The 20,585-nt window shown below is 38.3% G+C and overlaps 2 protein-coding genes across 7 annotated transcripts in view; both read right to left on the minus strand.

The window, feature by feature from the left end:
• The window catches only part of PHKA1 (phosphorylase kinase regulatory subunit alpha 1), a 139,400-nt gene that overhangs the window by 79,720 nt on the left and 39,095 nt on the right, over positions 1 to 20,585 (minus strand). For all 6 annotated transcript variants that reach the window (XM_055268708.2, XM_063634348.1, XM_055268710.2 and 3 more), the window contains exons 7-12: positions 17,183 to 17,281; positions 15,644 to 15,790; positions 5,741 to 5,794; positions 4,785 to 4,907; positions 2,406 to 2,501; positions 1,515 to 1,622 (exon numbers count right to left, since the gene is read on the minus strand). In XM_055268708.2, coding sequence (XP_055124683.1) covers positions 1,515 to 1,622; positions 2,406 to 2,501; positions 4,785 to 4,907; positions 5,741 to 5,794; positions 15,644 to 15,790; positions 17,183 to 17,281 — 627 coding nt within the window. The remainder of the gene's footprint in view (positions 1 to 1,514; positions 1,623 to 2,405; positions 2,502 to 4,784; positions 4,908 to 5,740; positions 5,795 to 15,643; positions 15,791 to 17,182; positions 17,282 to 20,585) is intronic.
• Positions 9,726 to 10,262, minus strand: LOC129476118 (ubiquitin-conjugating enzyme E2 D2-like). Its single transcript, XM_055268732.2, has one exon. It carries the CDS (start codon positions 10,225 to 10,227, stop codon positions 9,784 to 9,786), a length of 444 nt encoding a protein of 147 aa, XP_055124707.1. The 5' UTR covers positions 10,228 to 10,262; the 3' UTR covers positions 9,726 to 9,783.

Below are 20,585 nucleotides of genomic sequence, written 5' to 3' on the forward strand. Positions count from 1 at the left end.
CAGCTGGGTATAAATTATAAATAAACAGAAAGTTTTTTGGTTATTCCTCTATCTTCTCTGGATATACATATGATTAGATGATTAGATCACAGAACTTATCAGTAATTTAAGCCATTAGTCCTGCTGTATTCTCATTTGTTCATGTATCTACTATACCTTCTGCACATCAGAAATCTTTTGACTTGAGTTTCTGCCCTTTATGAAATGGGATGAACTCACCTATTTTTTCCTTAAGAATACAAATCACTGGCCGGGCGCGGTGGCTCATGCCTGTAATTTCAGAACTTTGGGACGCTGAGGCGGGTGGATCACCTCGAGATCAGCCTGACCAACATGGAGAAACCCCATCTCTACTAAAAATACAAAATTAGCCAGGCATGGTGGTGCATGCCTGTAATCCTAGCTACTTGGGAAGCCGAGGCAGGAGAATCATTTGAACCCGGGAGGCGGAGGTTGTGGTGAGCCGAGATCGCGCCATTGCGCTCCAGCCTGGGCAACAAGAGTGCAACTCTGTCTCAAAAAGTAAAATAAAATAAAATAAATTTTAAAAAAAGAAAAAAAAAGAATACCAATCACTGTGGTATTCTTTTTATCAATGCATTTACTTTATTTTAATTGAATGAGAAAGTCACCAGGTAAGGATTATTTAAACAAACCATTCTGCCCACTTTTGCTAGATTCATTTAGTAATGTCGACTAAGAGTAATCAAACAGCCATGGCCACAGCCACACAAGGAAAATAAACAAAACAGCTGCAAAAATCAGTGGTTATACATAAATAGGTCAAAGAGTCTGACTCAGATAGGATAGTTAAGTCCCACTCTTGATCCTCTAGGAGCCTGGGTTATATCTTATCAAAATAACATAGAGTGGGGAAGTAGACTTGCCAGATGATATGAAAAACTTCTGAGAAACAGAATGCCTCTGTGCAGGCTCAAAATGTCACAAAGAAGGTGGACACAAAGTCAGAAACTCCCAAATGCCTCATTAAGGGCAATCTCAACAGAATCTGATATAAGGAACATTTAGAGAGCCCCTAGCAAAATACAAACAAACATAAAAACCCAAGCAAAGAAAAAAAAGCCATAATGTTCCTAGTCACTTATCATGGCACCTAAAAATATCAGTTAAAGAATGAAACATTATGTTGCTTGGAAACATTAGCACTTAATCCATTATCAGTAATTAACTAGCTAAGCACAAATGCATCTGTTAGTCACCAGGCAGGGCACTGAGGGAAGTTTTGAAAGGGATAGATCTGGGGCCTGAGCAGCTCCGAATACAGTGCCAAAGTAGGGAGCCCTGGGCAGCATGAGGGACATGGTTGCCAGGCAGCAAGAGCTTTTTGTGAGGGTTGGCCATGCTCCCTACTCTGAAGACCTGGAGGAAAACTATAATTAAGGCAAAGTGCAAAAGGCAGAAGACATCCTTCAGATTTAATGAGCTACTTAAAAATCTGATTATTATGGTGACAATGCAGAAAAAAGTGGGACAGCCTTGAAGATTTCTCTTACCTCTGCCATCAAGCTTCCTAAAATGTATAGAGACTGACCCCACATGTGAGGCAATTTCCCCATGGGGACTCGGTCCACAGTGTGAGGATTCTGATATTCTTCATCGACCTAAAAGAAAAGATGAAGAGGCCAGATGAGGAATAATAGAAGGTTTAAGATACTGGATAATAAAAAGGTGGACTGGATTGTAATTTATACCCTATATAGCTACATATGCAATGTACTGAAAAGTGAAGCACTATCACTATAATCTAGGGCAGTGCTCCCCAACTGTGATGTGCATACAGATCACCTGAGGATCTTGTTAAAATGCAGATTCTGATTGAGTGGGTATGAGGTAGGGCCTGAAATCTAGTTCTAACAAGCTCTCAGGTGGTGCTGCTTATGTTGCTGGGAGCTTATTCTACTCATTCTCACCGGAATGGAAGACTATTCTCTTCCATGTCTAATGCTCTTTTGCAGTGGAGAAGAGGAACAATGTTACACCCGACTGGCATTTTGAGCAAATGACAGTCTGAAAACAAGACATATTCATTTTCCAAGCCTGATCTATTAAAACAATCTGGGATTACTAGCCTAAAAATAGAGAATACCAAATCTTGAGAGTCCACACAGAACATCATCCTAGTTTTTCCTAGTGATCTCTACATCATTCTCAAGATTAAGGTTTGGTCTTGTCCTTGTCTCACTGTGCAACAGTACCATCATTGAGACTGCTTTAAAATTTTATTTTTGAAGGAATAAAATCATACTTATGTTCTCCTGTACCTAAAGACAAGCTTTCAGAACAACAAAATAAGATTAAAAATTATTTGACTCAAATGAGGTAGTCTGATCAAGGTACTGCTCCTCTTCTCTATCAGCTACATGTTATGGCACTGTCTGACTCACCCTGTTAGGAGGAACACTGTACAGCTCCGGCAGAAGTGGGACTCCATTTTTGCCCTTGATGAGGACTGCTTCAAGAGCCTCTCTATATTCTTGAACCTGCAGATAAAAGAAAGGCAGGAAAAAAAGACTTATAGAGAGTCCCTTTGGGGACCCAGGAGAAGGTTGTAGCCAAAGAAGGTCCTATTGCAAAGTAGCTTATTCACCCAGGAAAATAGAAAAGAAAGAGTATTTACTAAATGCTCGTTATAGGACAAATATTATGCTAGGAGTTTTGCATACTTTAATGCATTTAACTGTAAAAACTATCCTAGGAGCTATGTGTAATTAAGGCCTTTTTACAGGGAAATTGTCTCAAAGAGGTTGTAAATTTGTGGAAGATCAGAGTGAGAACACAGTTGAGTCCAGGGTGTAGCCATGGCAGTCTGCTTCCAAAGGCCTGTCTTGTTCCACTATGTATATCTTAAGTATAGCTTCTAGATTTGAGGATGTATTGTCTTAAAACTGCATTTCTACCTGCCAAATTAGGTTCTGTTATGGTCAACTTTATGTTCTGTGCTTAACCATTTGCTAAAGCTTAGAAATATATAAAATGTAAAAAAAAAAAACCCAAAACTGTAATTTATGATGGAAAAAAAAATACAGTCAGTTCTGCTATAACACTTTCTTTGTAGACAAATTTGTTCCAATGCTTCCGATATATTAGGGAAAAATTTGAGTATAACATGAATTTCGTGTTTGGTTATGCACAATTTCATACTGAGAATATACTAGCTGAACTGGGCCATGTAAGAATACACAAAACACACATGCATACATCTCAGGAGAACAATGAACTGTACCTATTCACATCTGTTGTTACTACTTTCTGTCCAATTTCAGATAACACTCCTTTCACCACTACTGAACTTACAAGCTGCAATCCTCTGATGGCCACCCTGGATATGCAGCCACATGCCTTGCCCTCTCTTCAGTTTTCCACCTGTTTCCTCTCAGCCTTTTAAAAAAATTTTCCTCTCTGTTTTATGCTCTTTTTCTCTGTTTTCTCTCACTCTTTTTAATCCCTCTTTCATTCTCTTCCTCTTGCACATTCTGTAGTGGGCATGAGAGCCAGGTGGGTGAGCTGGTGAAAACTTGGGTACACACTTGCACAAGCAAACTTCGGGTCTTTTTTAAGGTGAAAGTACCGTAACTATTGTGGTATTTATGTATTTCTTAACTATTTACCATGTATAAAGCCATGATACTATTATTTTCATTAGGTTCCTATCATTTTGTATGTGTTACATTTTATGTGCTGCACTCCTTACCCCATTTTCTCATAAGCCCTGTAGTTTTTATTTCTTAAATATGCATAGCATGGTGATTTTTTTTTTTTTTTTTGAGACAGAGTTTTGCTCTGTCACCCAGGCTGGAGTGCAGTGGCATGATTTCAGCTCACTGCAAGCTCCGCCTCCCGGGTTCAGGCCATTCTCCTGCCTCAGCCTCCCAAGTAGCTGGAACTACAGGCACCCGCCACCAGGCCCGGCGAATTTTTTGTATTTTTAGTAGAGACGGCATTTCACCATGTTAACCAGGATGGTCTCGATCTCCTGACCTTGTGATCCGCCCTCCTTGGCCTCCCAAAGTGCTGGGATTACAGGTGTGAGCCACTGCGCCAGGCCTAGCATGGTGATTTTTAAAGAATGCATATGGCCTGGGTGTGGTGGCTCATGCCTGTAATCCCAGCACTTTGAGAGGCTGAGGCAGGAGGGATAGCTTGAGCCCAGGAAGTTTGAGACCAGCCTGGGCAACACAGCGAGGCCCATCTCTACAAAAAAACAAGCAAAAATAGCTGAATGTGGTGGCATGTGCCTATAGTCCCAATGACTCAGGAGGCTGAGGTGGGAGGACTGCTTGAGCCCAGGAGATCGAAGCTGCAGTGAGCCATCATCACGCCACTGCACTACAGTCTGGGCAACAGAGTGAGAGACCCTGTCTTAAAAACAACAACAAAAAAAGATTGCATATGTATCATTATAGCAGAACTGACTGTATGTTGCATTTATAATACGTCTTTATCTGTGAAATTCAAATACTTTTAGGAATATATTCTTTAATGAATGGGGAAAAACTATTTTCATTATGTACAGAGAAACTGAAGAAGTCAGTGATAATAGCTGGGCACCCAATGGTCAAGAGTGAAACCAAAATTTTTTAAAAAAGAAGAAAAAAATAATCCAGGTCTTTTTACTCTTAGTGCCCTCAGCTAGTAGCCTGTAGGGAACAACTGTCTCTCCCCTATTAGGAAGACTTCCATCTGGACACAGGGTTGGTATACTATTAGCTATAAGAAGATATAACAAAAACATTCTGCTGAAAACTCTTTCCCCAGCTTATTACCTGTTCTGCATTGCCACTGAAGACCCCATCAAGAATAAAGTATGTCCAGAACAATGGCCATTCACACTCAATGTTTTCAAATAGCTTCAGCTCAGCTGGTTCATAGTACAGACGATTGGGATCCTAGTAAAAACACAATAAAGTCTGTCATCAGTCAGAGGTTAGATGTACATCTTTAGTTCAGAGGTATTATAATACGGGCTTTCATTACTGATTGTTTTAGAGAAGGTGTTCAGGAAGGCAGATCATGTGCATACGCCCTTCCCTTAGAAAGAAGTCAAATTCAAGGCTAAAAAATAAAGTGGAAGAGAGGAAGTAGACCAGAAGAGTTTGAGCTCGATGATTTTAAAAAATCCATAATGTCTCTCAACCATCAAATCTAAGCTTTAAACAATGTTTCCATTACCAGTGAAAGTGGTACATCTTGACTGTTCAATCCCTTTAATAATACTGAATTTTTGTCATTGATATTTCCAAGGCGAACTTTTGACTAGTTGAATAAAAGGAACTTAACTTGGCAAAATCAAGTATTGTTTAGAACTAACCAACTACAAGAGGTGGAATGTGGGGCCAGAAAGATCTACTGATGGAAAGATTTTTCCCTTTGTAATTGTTAAATATTTTGGGAGAGATACTTTGAGACAATGCAAATACTATTTTCTGTGTAAGCTTTCATCCACTGATTTTACCATGTATCAGTAGTTCTTTCCTGAAACTAACCAATGCAAGAGGTGGAAGGACTACACCTTCCTCTATTTTACTTAATCCAGAAAGGCCTACAAACTGAGAACTTGGCAGCTAAGCCAAGTTCAACAAATATAGCAAACATCAGTTATTATTATCCTACTTAGTGATCTCTGTAAGTACCATCAGTGAGGTAAATATTTTCTCTGAATGAGGCTGCAGGTAGAAGTGGCCATTCTACCTTGGATTCATTTTGGAGAAAAGAAACCTACCTCTTTAGGAGTTTTATATCCATCTCGCAGAAAGCGACAGCAACCATATCGACCCTGGGAATGCAAAGAAAAAAGGTCAGCAGCTTGTACACTGGTACGGCCATGTAATTAATCAGCAATACATCCTTGCAACATCTATATGTACCACCAACCTATCACCAATAAAGGCATAATGCTTAAAACCAAAAAAACCTATAATAATATAATAATGCTTAAAACCAAAAAAATCAATCCAGCAGCAGAAACAGATTTCAGCAATGTGATTCCAAGTGAAGGCAAAGTGACAGGCTCTTCACTAAAGCAGTGTTCCTAACAGTATCCTCTCCATGGCTATCCACCTAGGGTAAGTTTGTGACAGCCTAATTAGTAATCTATGTGGTCCTGTTCATAAGACACATACAGCTCATAAGTCATAAGACTCCATAAGCTTTTTTAAAAAACACATATTTTTTAAATTTTGAGATAATTTTAGATTTACAGAAGTTGCAAAAACAGTACAGAGAATCCCAGTATTCCTACCAACCACCATTCTGTTATATTCACATCTTATATAACCATAGAAATTTGCCAAAACTGAAAAATTAACCTTGGTGGCTGGGTGTAGTGGCTCATGCCTGTAACCTCAGCACTTTGGGAGGCTGAGGCGTGAGGCACCTGAGGTCAGGAGTTCGAGACCAGCCTGGCCAATGTGGTGAAACCTTGTCTTTACAAAAAAATACAAAAATTAGCCAGGCGTGGTGGCACATGACTGTAGTCCCAGTTATTCAAGAGGCTGAGGTGGGAGAATCGCTTGAACCTGGGAGACAGAGGTTGCAGTGAGCTGAGATCGTGCCACTGCACTCCAGCTTGAGTGACAAAGCCAGACTTTGTTTCAAAAAAAAAAAAAATAACTTTGGTACGATACTATTAACCAAAGCGCTTAGCTTATTGGGATTTCATCAGTTGTCCTTTTTTCTGTTCTAGGACCCAATTCAGGATCCCATATTGCATTCAGTCATCATGTCTTCTTAGTGTCCTCCAATCTATGACAGTTCCTCAGTCCTTCCTTGTTTTTAATGACCTTGACACTTTGAAGAGTGTTCATCAGTTATTTTGTAGAATGTCCCTCGATTTGGTTTTGTTTGATGTTTTCTCATGATCAGATTACGGTTATGCAAATTGGGAAGGATACCACAGAGGTGATGTGCCCTTCTCAGTGCATTGTATGAGAGAGTACATGATGTCAATGTGTCCTATTACTGGTGATGTTAACCCTGATCACTTGGTTAAAGTGGTGTCTGCTGAATTTCTCCACTGTAATTTTCCATCTGTAACTATTAAATATTTTGGGGGAGATACTGTGAGACTATTCGAATATGCTCTTTATGCTTAAGCTTTTGTCTACTGGTTTTAGCAACCATCAGTAGATTTCTCCTGAAATAATTGTTATTCTCATGTTTGTCTAATGGCAATTTTGTATTTCCTTTATTCCTTTAGCATTTATTAACTGACATTCTCCTATTAGGGAGATTTGTCTTCTTTCCTATTTATTCATTTTTCAGTTATTTATTTATATCAGTATGGACTTATGGATATTTCATTTATTCTCTGGGTTATAATCCAATACTTCGATAGTTATTTTGTTGTTCAAATTTTTTCTGCTTTGGCCATTAGAAGCACTTTTCAGTTGGTTCCTGTGTTCCTTTGACATGTTCCATACTTTTCTGAGTACCTCTTTATTTGCTAGAACCATATGATACTCCAGGCTCCTCTTGTATCCTCCCTGCCCCAGTCAAATCAACCACTTCTCCAAGGAGCCCTGAGTCCTTTCATTGAGAATGACATTTAGAAACCAATATTTGGACACTAGGTGTACTCATTGCCTCTGGGCCCTCTCAGTGGACAAAGTTAGAAAACATATATAGGAAGACACACATCCCTATATTAAACACACACAGACACACAAACACTTCATACTGATACTACCTTCTCCAATCCAACATCACAAGGTTCATTCTAGGCTTTTCCCATTCCCTGTGTGTAACAGTAAGAAACCTAGGTCTCATTACCCACTATATCTACTACATATTTACTTATTTGGTCAACTTTACTGTACAGATAGTTTCAGAATTGCCAACCAGTACCCCTTTGAGAGACAAATTTATCAACTAGAGCAGGGGTTGGCAAACTTTTTCATAGAGGACCAGGTAGTGAATATTTTAGATTGTGCAGACCATACAGCCTCTGTTGCAATTACTCAGATCTGCTGTTATACCTTGAAAGCAGCCATGGACAATACGTAAATACACCATGGTTGTGTTCCAATAAAACTCTATTTATAACAACAGATGGCCAGCCCACAGGCTGTAATTTGCTAACCCCTGAACTAGAGTACAGTGTGTGTATACAGTTATTTTTGTCTTTAGGTTAGGCTTGCAGTATCTAGTCAAAACACTGTTTTCCAAGACTTAGGTCAGCTCCTTTCTTTTCCATACCCTTTAGTGTGGTTACCTGATTAATTTGTAATGTAATTAGACTCATTTTTCAGTCTGAATTCCATCTTTCTTGACACACCCTGGTAGATTCTTTAAATTTACTTCTTGTGGCATACAATTCCTTGGCTTTTGACAAACATATAGTCACATGTCCACCAGCATAAGTCCATAGAGAACCATTCCATCACCCTCAAAATTCTCTAGTGCTATATCTTTATAGACAATCTGTCCTCCCAACTTCTGGCAACTACTGATCTGTTTTCCTCCCTATAGTTTTGTCTTTTCCAGAGTGTCATGTAAATGGAATCATGTAATACGTAGTCTTTGAGGTTTGGCTTTTTTTCACTTAGTAAAATGCACTGAAGAATCAACATAAGTGAAAATGCAGATGGCCAAAGTGATGAGAATGAGGAGGACTATACAATCCCAGATGAGTATAGAATTGGACCATATCAGCCCAATGTTCCTGTTTGTATAGACTATGTGATACCTAAAACAGGGCTTTACGGTAAGCTATGTTCACTCTTTTATACAAAAGAAGTTGCAAAGAATACTCATTCCAGCAGCCTTCCTCATTATGAGAAATTAAATAAATTTCTGAATAAATTGGCAGAAGAATGCAGACAGGAAAAGGAAACTTAAGATATGCAAGAAGATTTAAGGATTTCTTTTTTTTTTTTGTATGTAATGACTGTAGTAACCAGTTTATTACACAGATTAATCATTCTTGAACGTACAAGCTCCAGAGGAGCAACTGGGTCTTTAAATATACACAAGTATTTCCATCAAATGAATTTTCACCCTTACATCCAAATAGACCTAAGCGGTTAAAAACATAAGAAAAATAAGAGCTATTAGCTACGTATTAACTGAGAAACCACATACAAACCAAAGAATATGGAAGAGAGAAAGAAGGGCTGAAAGGCCAAAGGTTGAAGGGGTAGGGAGATGTAAAAGAGTTGGGAACAAAGCCCATCACACCTGATGTACTAATAGCTCCAATCTATTTAAATGTTGACCAGTTAAACTTAGACTTTAAAATGCAGGATGTGGGTAGAGTTTAATCTGATTGGTCATAACTTCCACCTAAGATGTAGCTCCTTCGGAATAAAATGAGTACAGACACAGCTTCATGTTCTTCACCTTGCTTTTCATAACTGTTTTGAGTTTAAATGGATTCCACTTAAAAATAATCTGCTACAGGTGAGTGGAGCCTTTTCTTTCCCATCCAAGCACACACCATACCCACCACCCCCCTCACACCCTGCTGTTATCCAAATTTAAGTCAGTAAGAAAAGCTTTTAGTCTCACACCTAGGTAATGCCTGTAGAACTGGCTTGTCACACACACACTTCTCTGCTAGGAGGCAATGTTGGTAGAGAAGTACAGTATTTCTAGTTTGTTGTTCCAAGTATGTACAACATGCAGCACTGCTGTATCAGGTAAACATGTGCACAGGGGAAGATGAGGCATGGGCTCATAGAAAGCAGTCAAATGGAAATCAAAAGGACTTTCTCTTTCAGAGTTCCCCTATCTTTATTTGTGGAGGTTATCCAATAATTTCTTTAATTACATCGCATACTTCTGAGTCCATTCCCGAGCTATTCTGTTGTACTTTTCTCTATCTGTTTTGTAGATCTGAGCAATCTCAAGCACTAAAGGATCATCTGGATTGGGATCACACAACAGAGAACAGATGGACAAGGGTACTTTTGAAATAGTTAGTGCTGGAGACCACTGTGACCGTAGAATATCAAGACAAATGCTGCCATTACTGTTAATATTTGGATGATAAATTCTTGTTGTAAATGCAACCTTAGGTGGTTTGAAGGGGTAATCTGTTGGGAAATGAATTGTCAAGAAAAATACTCCACCCTGATAGGGACTGTCATTTGGCCCCATTATTGTAGCTTGCCAATGGAACATATCATCTCCAAAAGGACCTGCTGAACACTGTGCTGGAGGGTCCCGTGCCAGATCATTCAATTCCTTGTGGATTCTCTTCAGAGCCATGGTGGGAGGCAGGTGGCGGCGGCCCCTGGGGCGGGGACGGGCGATTTAAGGATTTCACAGAAAATAATGGTTCTTTGTGTTTAATGTTAACCTTTTTTAAATACAATACTGACAGAAGAAAACTATTGTACTCTTTTGGTGGAGAATTAATGTCTGTTCATGTGTTAAGTGTTATAGCAAAAAAATACATATGATTAATGAATAGTTGTTTTATAGAAGTAATTTGTAGAGACTGACTTCGTAAGCTACTTAAGACAACTTGCACCACTAAGAAAAAAATGCAGAACCATTTGGGAAAATGAAATTTAGTAGTTCCAAGCTTCAAAGAAATGTCAATATTTGATTCCATTTAATAAAGAACAAAACCAATAGTATTTTTATTACTTTCATCTGAAACATTCCATGTTTTAATCTGAGCCTTGCAAACTTTTCATTTGGAGTTTGACCCTTTTTTGGTTGCATTTCATTTTTGGAGAACTTCATTAAAATGAGATTGGCAATTCAAATGCAGGTGCAGTTTTCTGTAAATGTCATGCTGTTCTTTAGGTAATAAGAAATATTAAGTAATTGGCTTTAGATTTTGTAATTTTTTCCCTGAGTTCCTGCTAGATTTTGTATCCTAGTAGTCAATATATTTTCAGTGAAACATAAAAATATTCCCATTCTCTTTGACCAGTACTAATTTTTGAGAACTTATTGCTTGTCACTTGAATCCTATAATCGTCATACATCTCTGGTATAAGCAACATTTGATTTTTGAAGTGTGTAGACCACCTCTTCATATTTTCAAGATGTAATTTTATATTTCTGCATCTTAAAAACAGTTTGGCCATAATCCTAGATGCACGCTTCTAATTCATGTACCTGCATATGTGACCTTTGTGAACAGAAATTTGCATGTATAATCTGTGTTTACTTGTAACTTTCTGATTATATACTGCTTATATCTGTGGATTCAAGTTACTGAAGTGAATACCAATAAAAAAAAAAAAAAACCTAGGCCATGTTCATTGGTTACACATGTTTGGAATGTACCGACAAAAAAAAAAAAAAGAATCAACACAGAGCACGATGGCTGACTAGAGGTGCCTGGTGCTTGTCTTCCCCACAAAAAAGGACCAAAACAACAAATAAACAACTAAAATTCAAGTGGAGTGTCTGAGGGAGAGCACTGTGGTGTAGCAAGTGACTGGCAGCAAGAACCCTGAGAAGTAGAAAAGCCCAGGATGGCAGCATAGAGAGGGGAGCGAGGCACCCTAGCTCTGCTGCCCCATCTCCCCTATTGGGATTGGCTCAGAGACAGGAGGGACTTCCCCTTGCAGGGAAAAGGTAAGCAAAAGGCTCCCACCGTCCCTCATTGCCAGCCCAGACACCTGCAGTCCTTACTATAGGAGAATCCTACAGTCCTCCCAAGTGCTGAGCCCAGTTTGGGGAGCTGCCTAGAATTCACACAGTTGCATTACTCCAGAGTACGAGTACATGTTGTGCACTTCCTATTTCTCATGACCAAAGCTGCTGCAGTACAGTGCCATCTTGAAACTGGAGCTACTGCAGGAGTGTAGTAGTTGGTCCCCCTACTCTGGGGACCAGTAGCCATTGTGCCTCTCCAACCTTGACTCTTTGCCATCATTTCACCAACCCCACACAGGTGGCTGCAGTGCCATGACCTCAGCTGCTCGAAGCCTGGCCCCAGGAATGGCCATGACTCTGGTCCTGCATAGTAGAAAGCCAACCCTGGACAGCCGCAACAAACAGCCTGACGGACCCATGTCCCCGGTCAGAGAAACAGCCCAGTGGCTCCACCCCTGGCAAGCCAGTTCCCAAGTCCCACGCCCCCAGGCACAGAAATAGCCCAGCAGCCCTGCCCCTGGTTGGCAAACCGGTCCCTGAACCAGCTGACCTGCCATGTGCCTATGACCTTGGCTAGAAAAACAGCCTGGCAGCCCTTCTCCTCATGCATGTGTACACCCCAGGGCCTGGAATCAGTCTGTACAGGAGCCCACCCCCAGCAAAGCTACCCACCACACTCACAAACTCCTGCAGCCTAGGCCATTGAGGTACTCACAAACGTCAATTATGTGGATTACAGCTCAAGAAACTGCACAGAGACTATAATAACTGTGTCCACCTAGAAACAAAGCCAGTGTATCCTACCTAAACCAACACCTTAGGACCCATCTCCAGAAAAAAGTCTTTCCCTATCAAAGCTGCTCCATAAATTGGAAGAGGTACCTGCTCCACCAGATGTGCATATATCAATTCAGGGACACAAGAAACATGAAAAGGCAAGGAAACATGACACATCCAAAGGGACATAATAATTATCTAGTAACAGACCTCAAAGAAAAGGAAATTTATGAAATGCTATAAAAGAAACTCAAAATTATGATCTTAAGGAAACCCAGCAAGATATAAAAGAATAAAGATAGATAATAAAGTCAGGAAAACAGTTCATGATCTGATGAGAAATTCAACAGAGATATTATTTAAAAAACAAATTTTAACGCAGAAGAATTCAATTAATGAAATAACAAACACAATCGAGAGCTTCAACAGATGAGATCAAGCAGAAGAATTTCTGAACTTGGAGGCAGATCTTTTGAAATAAACCAGGCATACAAAAAAAAAAAAGAATAAAAAAGAATGAAACAAACCTACAGGACTTGCAGAACACCATAAAGCAAACAAATAAGTGCATTATGGAAGTTTTAGAAAGACAAGAGATGAGAAAATGTACAGAAAACCTATTTGATGAAATAATAGCTGAAAAATTCCCAATTCTTGGGAAAAATATGGATATCCAGATCCAGGAAACTCAAAGGTTCCCAAGTAGATTCAACCCAAAAAATGTTCTCTCATAGGTACATTATAGTCAAAATGTCAAAAGTCAAAGATAAAGAGAAAATTTTAAAAACAGCAAGAGAAAAGCATAAAGTTACATATAAGGGAACCTTCATTAGACTAGCAACAGATTTCTCAATAGCAATCTCACAGGCTGGAAGAGAATGAGATGATATATTCTAAGTGCTGGAAAAAAAAAAAACAAACCTGTCAGGCAAGAACATTATACGGAGAATTAGACAAGCCTTACAAGAAATGCCTAAGGGTGTTCTACAACTGGAAGTGAAAGTATGATAACTATCATCATGAAAACATGCAAAAGTATAAAACTCACTAGTACGGCACATACAGAAAGGAGAAAGAGAAAGAAAGAGAAAGAGAAAGGAATCAAGCCTTATCACTACAGAAAACCACCAAACTGTAAAGATAAACAAGAGAGGAAAAAAGGAACAAAAGATATACAAAACAACCAGAAAACAATTAACAAAATAACAGGAGAAAGTCCTCATTTATCAATAATAACCTTGAATGTAAATAGATTAAATTTCTCAACTTAGATGTAGATTGGCTGAATGGATAAGAAAAACAAGACTCATATGATGCCTACAAGAAAGTCACTTCACCTGTAAAGACACACATAGACTAAACTGGAAGGAATGGAAACAGATGTTCCATGCAAATACAAACCAAAAGCAAGCAGGAGTAGCTATACTTATATCAGATAAAACAGGCTTTAAGTTGAAAGTAAAAAGAGACAAAGAAGGTCATTATATAATAATAAAAGGATCAATTCAGCAAAAGCTATAATAATTGTAAATATATATGCACCTAACATTGCAGCATCCAGATATATAAACCAAATATTATTAGATCTAAAAGGAGAGTTAGACTCCAGTATAATAATAGTGGGAGACTTCAACATTCTACTCTTGGCATTAGATAGATCATTTATATAGAAAATCAACAAAGAAATACTAGATTTAAACTGCATTATAGACCAAATGGACCTAACAGACATTTACAGGGCATTTCATCCAACAGGTACAGAAAACACATTAGCACATGGAACATTCTCAAGGATTGATCATATGTTAGGTGATAAAACATGTCTCAACAAACTTTTAAAAATTGAAATCTATCAATTATCTTTTCTGACTTCATTGAAAACCAGAAATCAATAACAAGAGAAACTTTTGAAACTGTACAAACACATAGAAATTAAACAACATGCTCCTCAATGACCAATGAGTCAATGAAGAAATTAAGAAAGAAATTTTAAAATTTCTTAAAATAAATGAAAATGGAAACATAACATCCCAAAACCTATGAGATAAAGAAAAAGCAGTACTAAGAAGGAAGTTTATGGCAATAAATGCCTACATCAAAATAGTAGAAAGATTTGAAATAAACAACCTAATGATGCACCTCAAGGAATTAGAAAAGAAAAAACAGAACCCAAAATTAATAGAAGGAAAGAAATAACAAAGACCAAATTAGAAATAAGTGAAATTAAGGCCAAAAAATACAAAAGATCAACAAAATGAAAAGTTTTTTAAATAAACAAAATTGGCAAACCATTAGCCAGACTAAGAATAAAAGACCCAAGTAAATAAAATAAGAAATAAAAAAGAGACATTATAACCGATACCACAGAAATACAAAGGATTATTAGAGACTATTATCAATAAGTATATGCCAAGAAATTGGAAACCCTAGAGAAAACAGATACATTTCTGGACACATACAACCTACCAAGATTGAACCAAGAAGAAATAGAAAACCTGAAAAGACGAATAACGAGTAATGGGATTGAATCAGTAATAAAATGTACTCCAATGAAGAAAAGTCCAGGAATGGATGGCTTTATTGCTGAGTTCTACCAAACTTTTAAAGAGCTAAAACCAAACTACTCCAGTAAATTGAAGGGGAGGGAATTCTTCCAAACTCACTACAAGGCCAGCAGTACCCTGAAACCAAAACTGACGAGGACACAAGAACAACAAAAAACCCATGGGCCAATATCCCCGATGAACATAGATGCAAAAATCCTCAACAAAATACTGTCAAAACAAATCCAACAGCACATCAAAAAGATTATACACCATGATTAAATCTGATCAAGTTGGTACCTTGTATCTTTTTATTGTTGAGCAGTATTCTACTGCATGAATATAGTGTAATTTGTTTATCCCTTCCTCTGTTGAAGGTTTTTTCCAGTTTTTGGCAATTATGAATAAAGCTGCTGTAAACATTTGTGTGCAGATTTTTTCGTGAGCATAAGTTTTCCTTTCTGTAGGGTAGATTTCTAGGATGACATAGTTGGGTTATAGGGCGGGTGTATGATTAAATTTATAAGAAACTGCCAAACTGTTTTCTAAAGTGGGTGTACCACCCTGCATTGCTACCAGGAATGGCTGTAGAAGCTTTAACACTTTTAAAAGAAACTATAAAGACAACTCAGAAAACTTAAAGGTTTCTTGAAATCACAGTCACAGGTCATACTTAAGGCCCCCAAAGGCACAATTTATCCTTAAAGTCACAGCCTTAAAGAAAACAAAGGCACATATGGACATACCTGAAGCTTGGTGATGATTTCCTGTTTTGTGAGCTCCACCAACTGGCTATCCTCTACTGCAAAGGCAGGGAAGGAAACCACTGAGAGTAGACTAGCATCAACCTCTTTTGATGTTGAAGCACGGGGCAGTAGTGAATTTAGGATAGACTAAGAGAAAAGAAGTTAAGTTTATATAAAAGGATGTATTTCTTCTCCCTTTACCCCAATATCTTATCAACACACATGATATCACTTTTGAATATGTTTGACAAAATAGAAAAGAACATTCTTTATCTATTTTAAGTAGGTTAGTAAATACCTTAGCATTGTAAAACTAATAGCTTTGGTTTCAAAAGATTTATGTAGAAGAGGACCATTCGCAAGAAAATCTAGACATTACTCTATAGTTAGAACTGAGAAAACCAGCAATTTCTGTAAATCATCTCTTGTCTCAATTCTGCTCTCAATACTTCCCTATCCTGATTCTTAACCAGTTCCTCACAGATAAGGAATATTCTAACATTATTATACCACCCACAGTCCTGTTGCTCCACTAGCAACTACTTAAGAATAAAGTCGGCCGGGCGCGGTGGCTCACGCTTGTAATCCCAGCACTTTGGGAGGCCGAGGCGGGCGGATCACAAGGTCAGGAGATCGAGACCACGGCGAAACCCCGTCTCTACTAAAAATACAAAAAATTAGCCGGGCGTGGTGGCGGGTGCCTGTAGTCCCAGCTACTCGGAGAGGCTGAGGCAGGAGAATGGCGTGAACCCGGGAGGCAGAGCTTGCAGTGAGCCAAGATTGCGCCACTGCACTCCAGCCTGGGCGACAGAGCGAGACTGCATCTCAAAAAAAAAAAAAAAAAAAAAAAAAAAAAAGAATAAAGTCAAGAGAAAACACAGCTGCTGAGAAGCAGGATAGGGAAGGCTCAGCTCCTCTACTCCTGACGTATTTTTTTTTCCTCTGGGAAATTTTGTGTTTTTAAAATTGGAGATGAGTTTATTATACTCAATAGGACCCTATGGTATCTAATCAGGGTTTGAAGGAAAGGAGAAAATTCCTCATGCCAATGAGAAAAACGTTAATCTTTCAATATGGAGAGTAATCCTAAACAAAACTGAAAATATATATTTGCCACTTAAAGTCTAATCTCCAAATATCTAAGCCTAGAGTCAACCAGGGACAAGAGAATGTTTCCGAAACACTAACAAGAATACTAAGAATCTATCATCTCTTGTTTTCTTTATATATTTAGAAAAGGAGATATTCAGAAAGAGAGACCATATCCCTTTGATATGATACTGGTGGATAATCCCACATAGTATGGTGGGATCCCTTTATAACCTTTGGCTAGAGAACAGGACTATGATCTATTTTATAGCCCATGCTATATTTGGCTTATCTCAGTACAGTGTGCTTGCTAAATATATTTTTGGTACATGGTAATTAATCAGATGATGCACTGTCTCTCATTCAGCTATCCTTAATCTAAAGCTCATGCTTAAATCTGAGTCTGGGCAAGAATAAAATTTGCTATTTCCATTTTCCATAATCTCTTACCTGGCAGTGTTGTACTTCATCAGCCAGGACATGGATAACTGATTGAGGCCCACCTTTCACACCAAACAGATCCAGTTCATCTAATGCTTCCAGGGCTGCCTGTGAGGAACAAGAACGGAAAGGACAAGTTTAGCATTAGAAAGATATATATTTCTTCTCCCTATATCCCAGTATCTTATCAACACACATGATGTCACTTTTGAATATGTCTGACAGAATATATAATACAATAACATTATTTATTCCCAAGGCATTCTGAGTTTCTCTTTGTCTCCCATATTGTCTCAGAGAAAGTTAAGAAGGAGTTTATAGCATTATCAAGTTAAGCATCATACTTAACCATCATTGTACTCTCTGCTTCTATGAGTTCAATTTTTTTAGATTCCACATATAAATGAGATATTATGTTTTTTAAAATAGAATTTATTTATTAATTTCTTACTTTTCTAAATATATTTTTGATCATAAAAGTAAAACACACTCCTTATAGAATATTTTGAAAACACAATAAAGTACAGAGGGCAGGAAAATCACCCAAAACAACCACTTTTAACATTTTTGACATGTTATTAGTTTTTTCTATGTCTATTTGTGTACAGTTGAGATCACATCTGGTATCCTACTTTTTACAATTAATAATATAGCATAAGTATTTTTCCATATTACAAACACTATTTTGACATATTATTATCTCATATGGCTATAATAAAGTATATTTAGCCATTTACCAATTGTTGGAAATTTAGGTCGCCTTTAATTTTGTGCTATTAGAAATAGAACTTTGATAAACATCTATTGCTAAATTATAAATTCCTTGAGATCAGGGATTATGTCTTCACTAATATCTAGCACAAACCATGGCATACGGCAGGCTCTCAGTAATGGCTGTCAAGCTAATAAAATAAATCTTTGTATTCATTTTGAGTTATTTTGTAAGCATCAATTCCCTGAAGTAGAATCACTGGGTAAAAGAGTATGAATAATTTTTAAGACATAATGCTAAATTGCTTTTCTTGCAAGTTGTACCAACATAGCTATCACTAGCAGTATATGACAATACCTTCCTTAATGCAAACAATGTATTATCTTAACATTTTTTCCTAATGTGATAAAAAAATGGTGTATCTGTTGCATTCACATGCATTAAATTGCTAATAAGATTGAATATTATTTCTAGTATTTATTAGTTATCTGTAATTCCTCAATTAAAGGGCAGACTTGACCTAGTCTTGGGGGTAGAAGGCAGTTTTGAAAGTCTTCCCTGAAGAAATGACACCTAAATTGAGACCTATAGGGTAAGTAGAAGTTAGCCAGGCCCAAAATACTCATTAATTACTGTCTTACTATACTACTCCTTACCCCGCCAAACTCATGTCCTTCTCACATATAAATACATTCATTCTAACTCCATGGCCTCAAAGTCTTAACTCATTCCAGCACCAAGGATAAGACTCAAAAGTCCAAAATCTCATCTATGAGTCTGAAATCAAAACAAGTTATCAACTTTCAAGATACAATGGTGGTACAGGCATAAGACAGACAGAGATATTCCCATTCTAAAAGAGAGGAATAGGCAAAAAGAAAGGAGTAACAGGCTTAGAGCAAGTCTTAAACCCAGCATAGCAGACATTAAATCTGAAAGCTGAAGAATAATCTCTTTTGACTCTGCGCTCGGGTTGGCATTGGGTCTCTAAGGCCTCAGGCAGCCCTGCCCCTATGGCTTTGATGGGTGCAGCACAGGTAGCTGCTTCTATAGGTTGCAGTCTGGTGCCTGAAGCTTTCCCAGGCAGACCTTGCATGCTGCCAGTGACTACAGTTCTGGCATTCCAGTGGTGGTCCTGCCCTAGTGGGAACTCTCTGTGGAAGCTGCAACCCCATGTTTCTGCTTCAGTGTTGCTCTAGCGGGGGCTCTCTGTTGTGGTTCCACCCCTGTGACGAGTCTCTGCCCGGGCCCAGAAGCTGTTTTATATATCCTTTGAGATCCAGGTGGAAACTGTCATGCTTCTGCAGCTCTTGCATTCTGTGGGCCTGTAGAATTAACACCACATGGATACCTTCAAGGTTTATCACTCGGACCTTTTGGAGTAGTGGCACGAGCTGAGTGAACACTGAAGCAGGGGTGCCGGGAGTACAGTTCCAAGGCAGTCCTGGGCATAGCCAATAAAGAACACCCCAGGCCTGTCCCCTGAAACTATTCTGCCCTCCTAGGCCTTTGGGCCTGTGATGGAAAAGGCAGCACCTAAGATCTCTGAAATGCCTTGGGGTCTTTCTTCCATTGTCTTGAGGAATAGCACCTGGCTCCCCTTCATCATGCTGATAAGTCCAAGGTCAAGGGGCCCCATCTGGTGAGGGCTTCTGGTGGGTAGAAACTCTGCAGAGTCCCGAGATGGAATGGGGTATCACATGATGAGGGGGCCTGAGTGTGCTAGCTCAAGTGTCTCTTCCTTCTCTTATAAAGCCACCAGTCCCATTCCCATGATAACTCACTAATCCATTAATCCATGAATTGATTAATGCATTTATGAGGGAAGAACTCTCATGATCCAGTCACGGCTTAAAGGGTCCACCTCTCAATACTGCTACATTGGTAATTAAGTTTCAATACGAATTTTGGTGAGGGGGGACCACAAACATTCAAGTCATAACAATTACAAAGGGAAAATAGAAAATTTACAGTGGAGAAACCTGGCAGATACCACCTTAATGATGTCATAAAAGATAACATCAACAGTAATGGGACAAATTCACATCATGTGCTTCCTGATGATAAACTAAGGACACAGCATCACCTCTGTGGTATTCTTGCCAAAAACACATAACCTGAATCTAATCGTGAGGAAATATCACAAGAAATCAAATCGAGGAACATTCTGTAAAATAACTGGCCTATACTCTTCAAAAATGCTAAGGTCATGAAAGACAAGTAAGGACTGAGGCACTGTTCCAGACTGAAGAAGCCTAAAGAGACATTACAATTAAATGTAATATGTTATCTTAGACTGGATCCTGGATCAAAAGGATTTTTTGTTTTTTGCTATAAATCACATTATTGGGACAACTAAATAAATTTGAATGGGCTATATCAATTAGGTGGCAGTATAATGCCAGTGTTCATTTCCTGATTTTGATGCTTGTATCATGGTTATAAAAGAGTCCTTGAGGAAATTCACACTGAAATATTTAGGAGCAATGGGGCATCATGTCTGCAATGTACTGTCTATTGGTTCAGAAAAAAATAACTCTGTATGTGTGTTTTATTTAATCAGAGAAAAAGATAAGCAAATATTAACAAGTAGGGAACTTGAGTGAAGGGTACTATATAGGAATTCTTTGTACAATTATTATAACTTTCCTCTAAGTCACAAATGAACACAAAATAAAAGGCAAAAAAGTTTAAGTGGTA

This window comes from Symphalangus syndactylus, chromosome X (genome assembly GCF_028878055.3).
Source record: "Symphalangus syndactylus isolate Jambi chromosome X, NHGRI_mSymSyn1-v2.1_pri, whole genome shotgun sequence".
NCBI lineage: Eukaryota > Metazoa > Chordata > Mammalia > Primates > Hylobatidae > Symphalangus > Symphalangus syndactylus.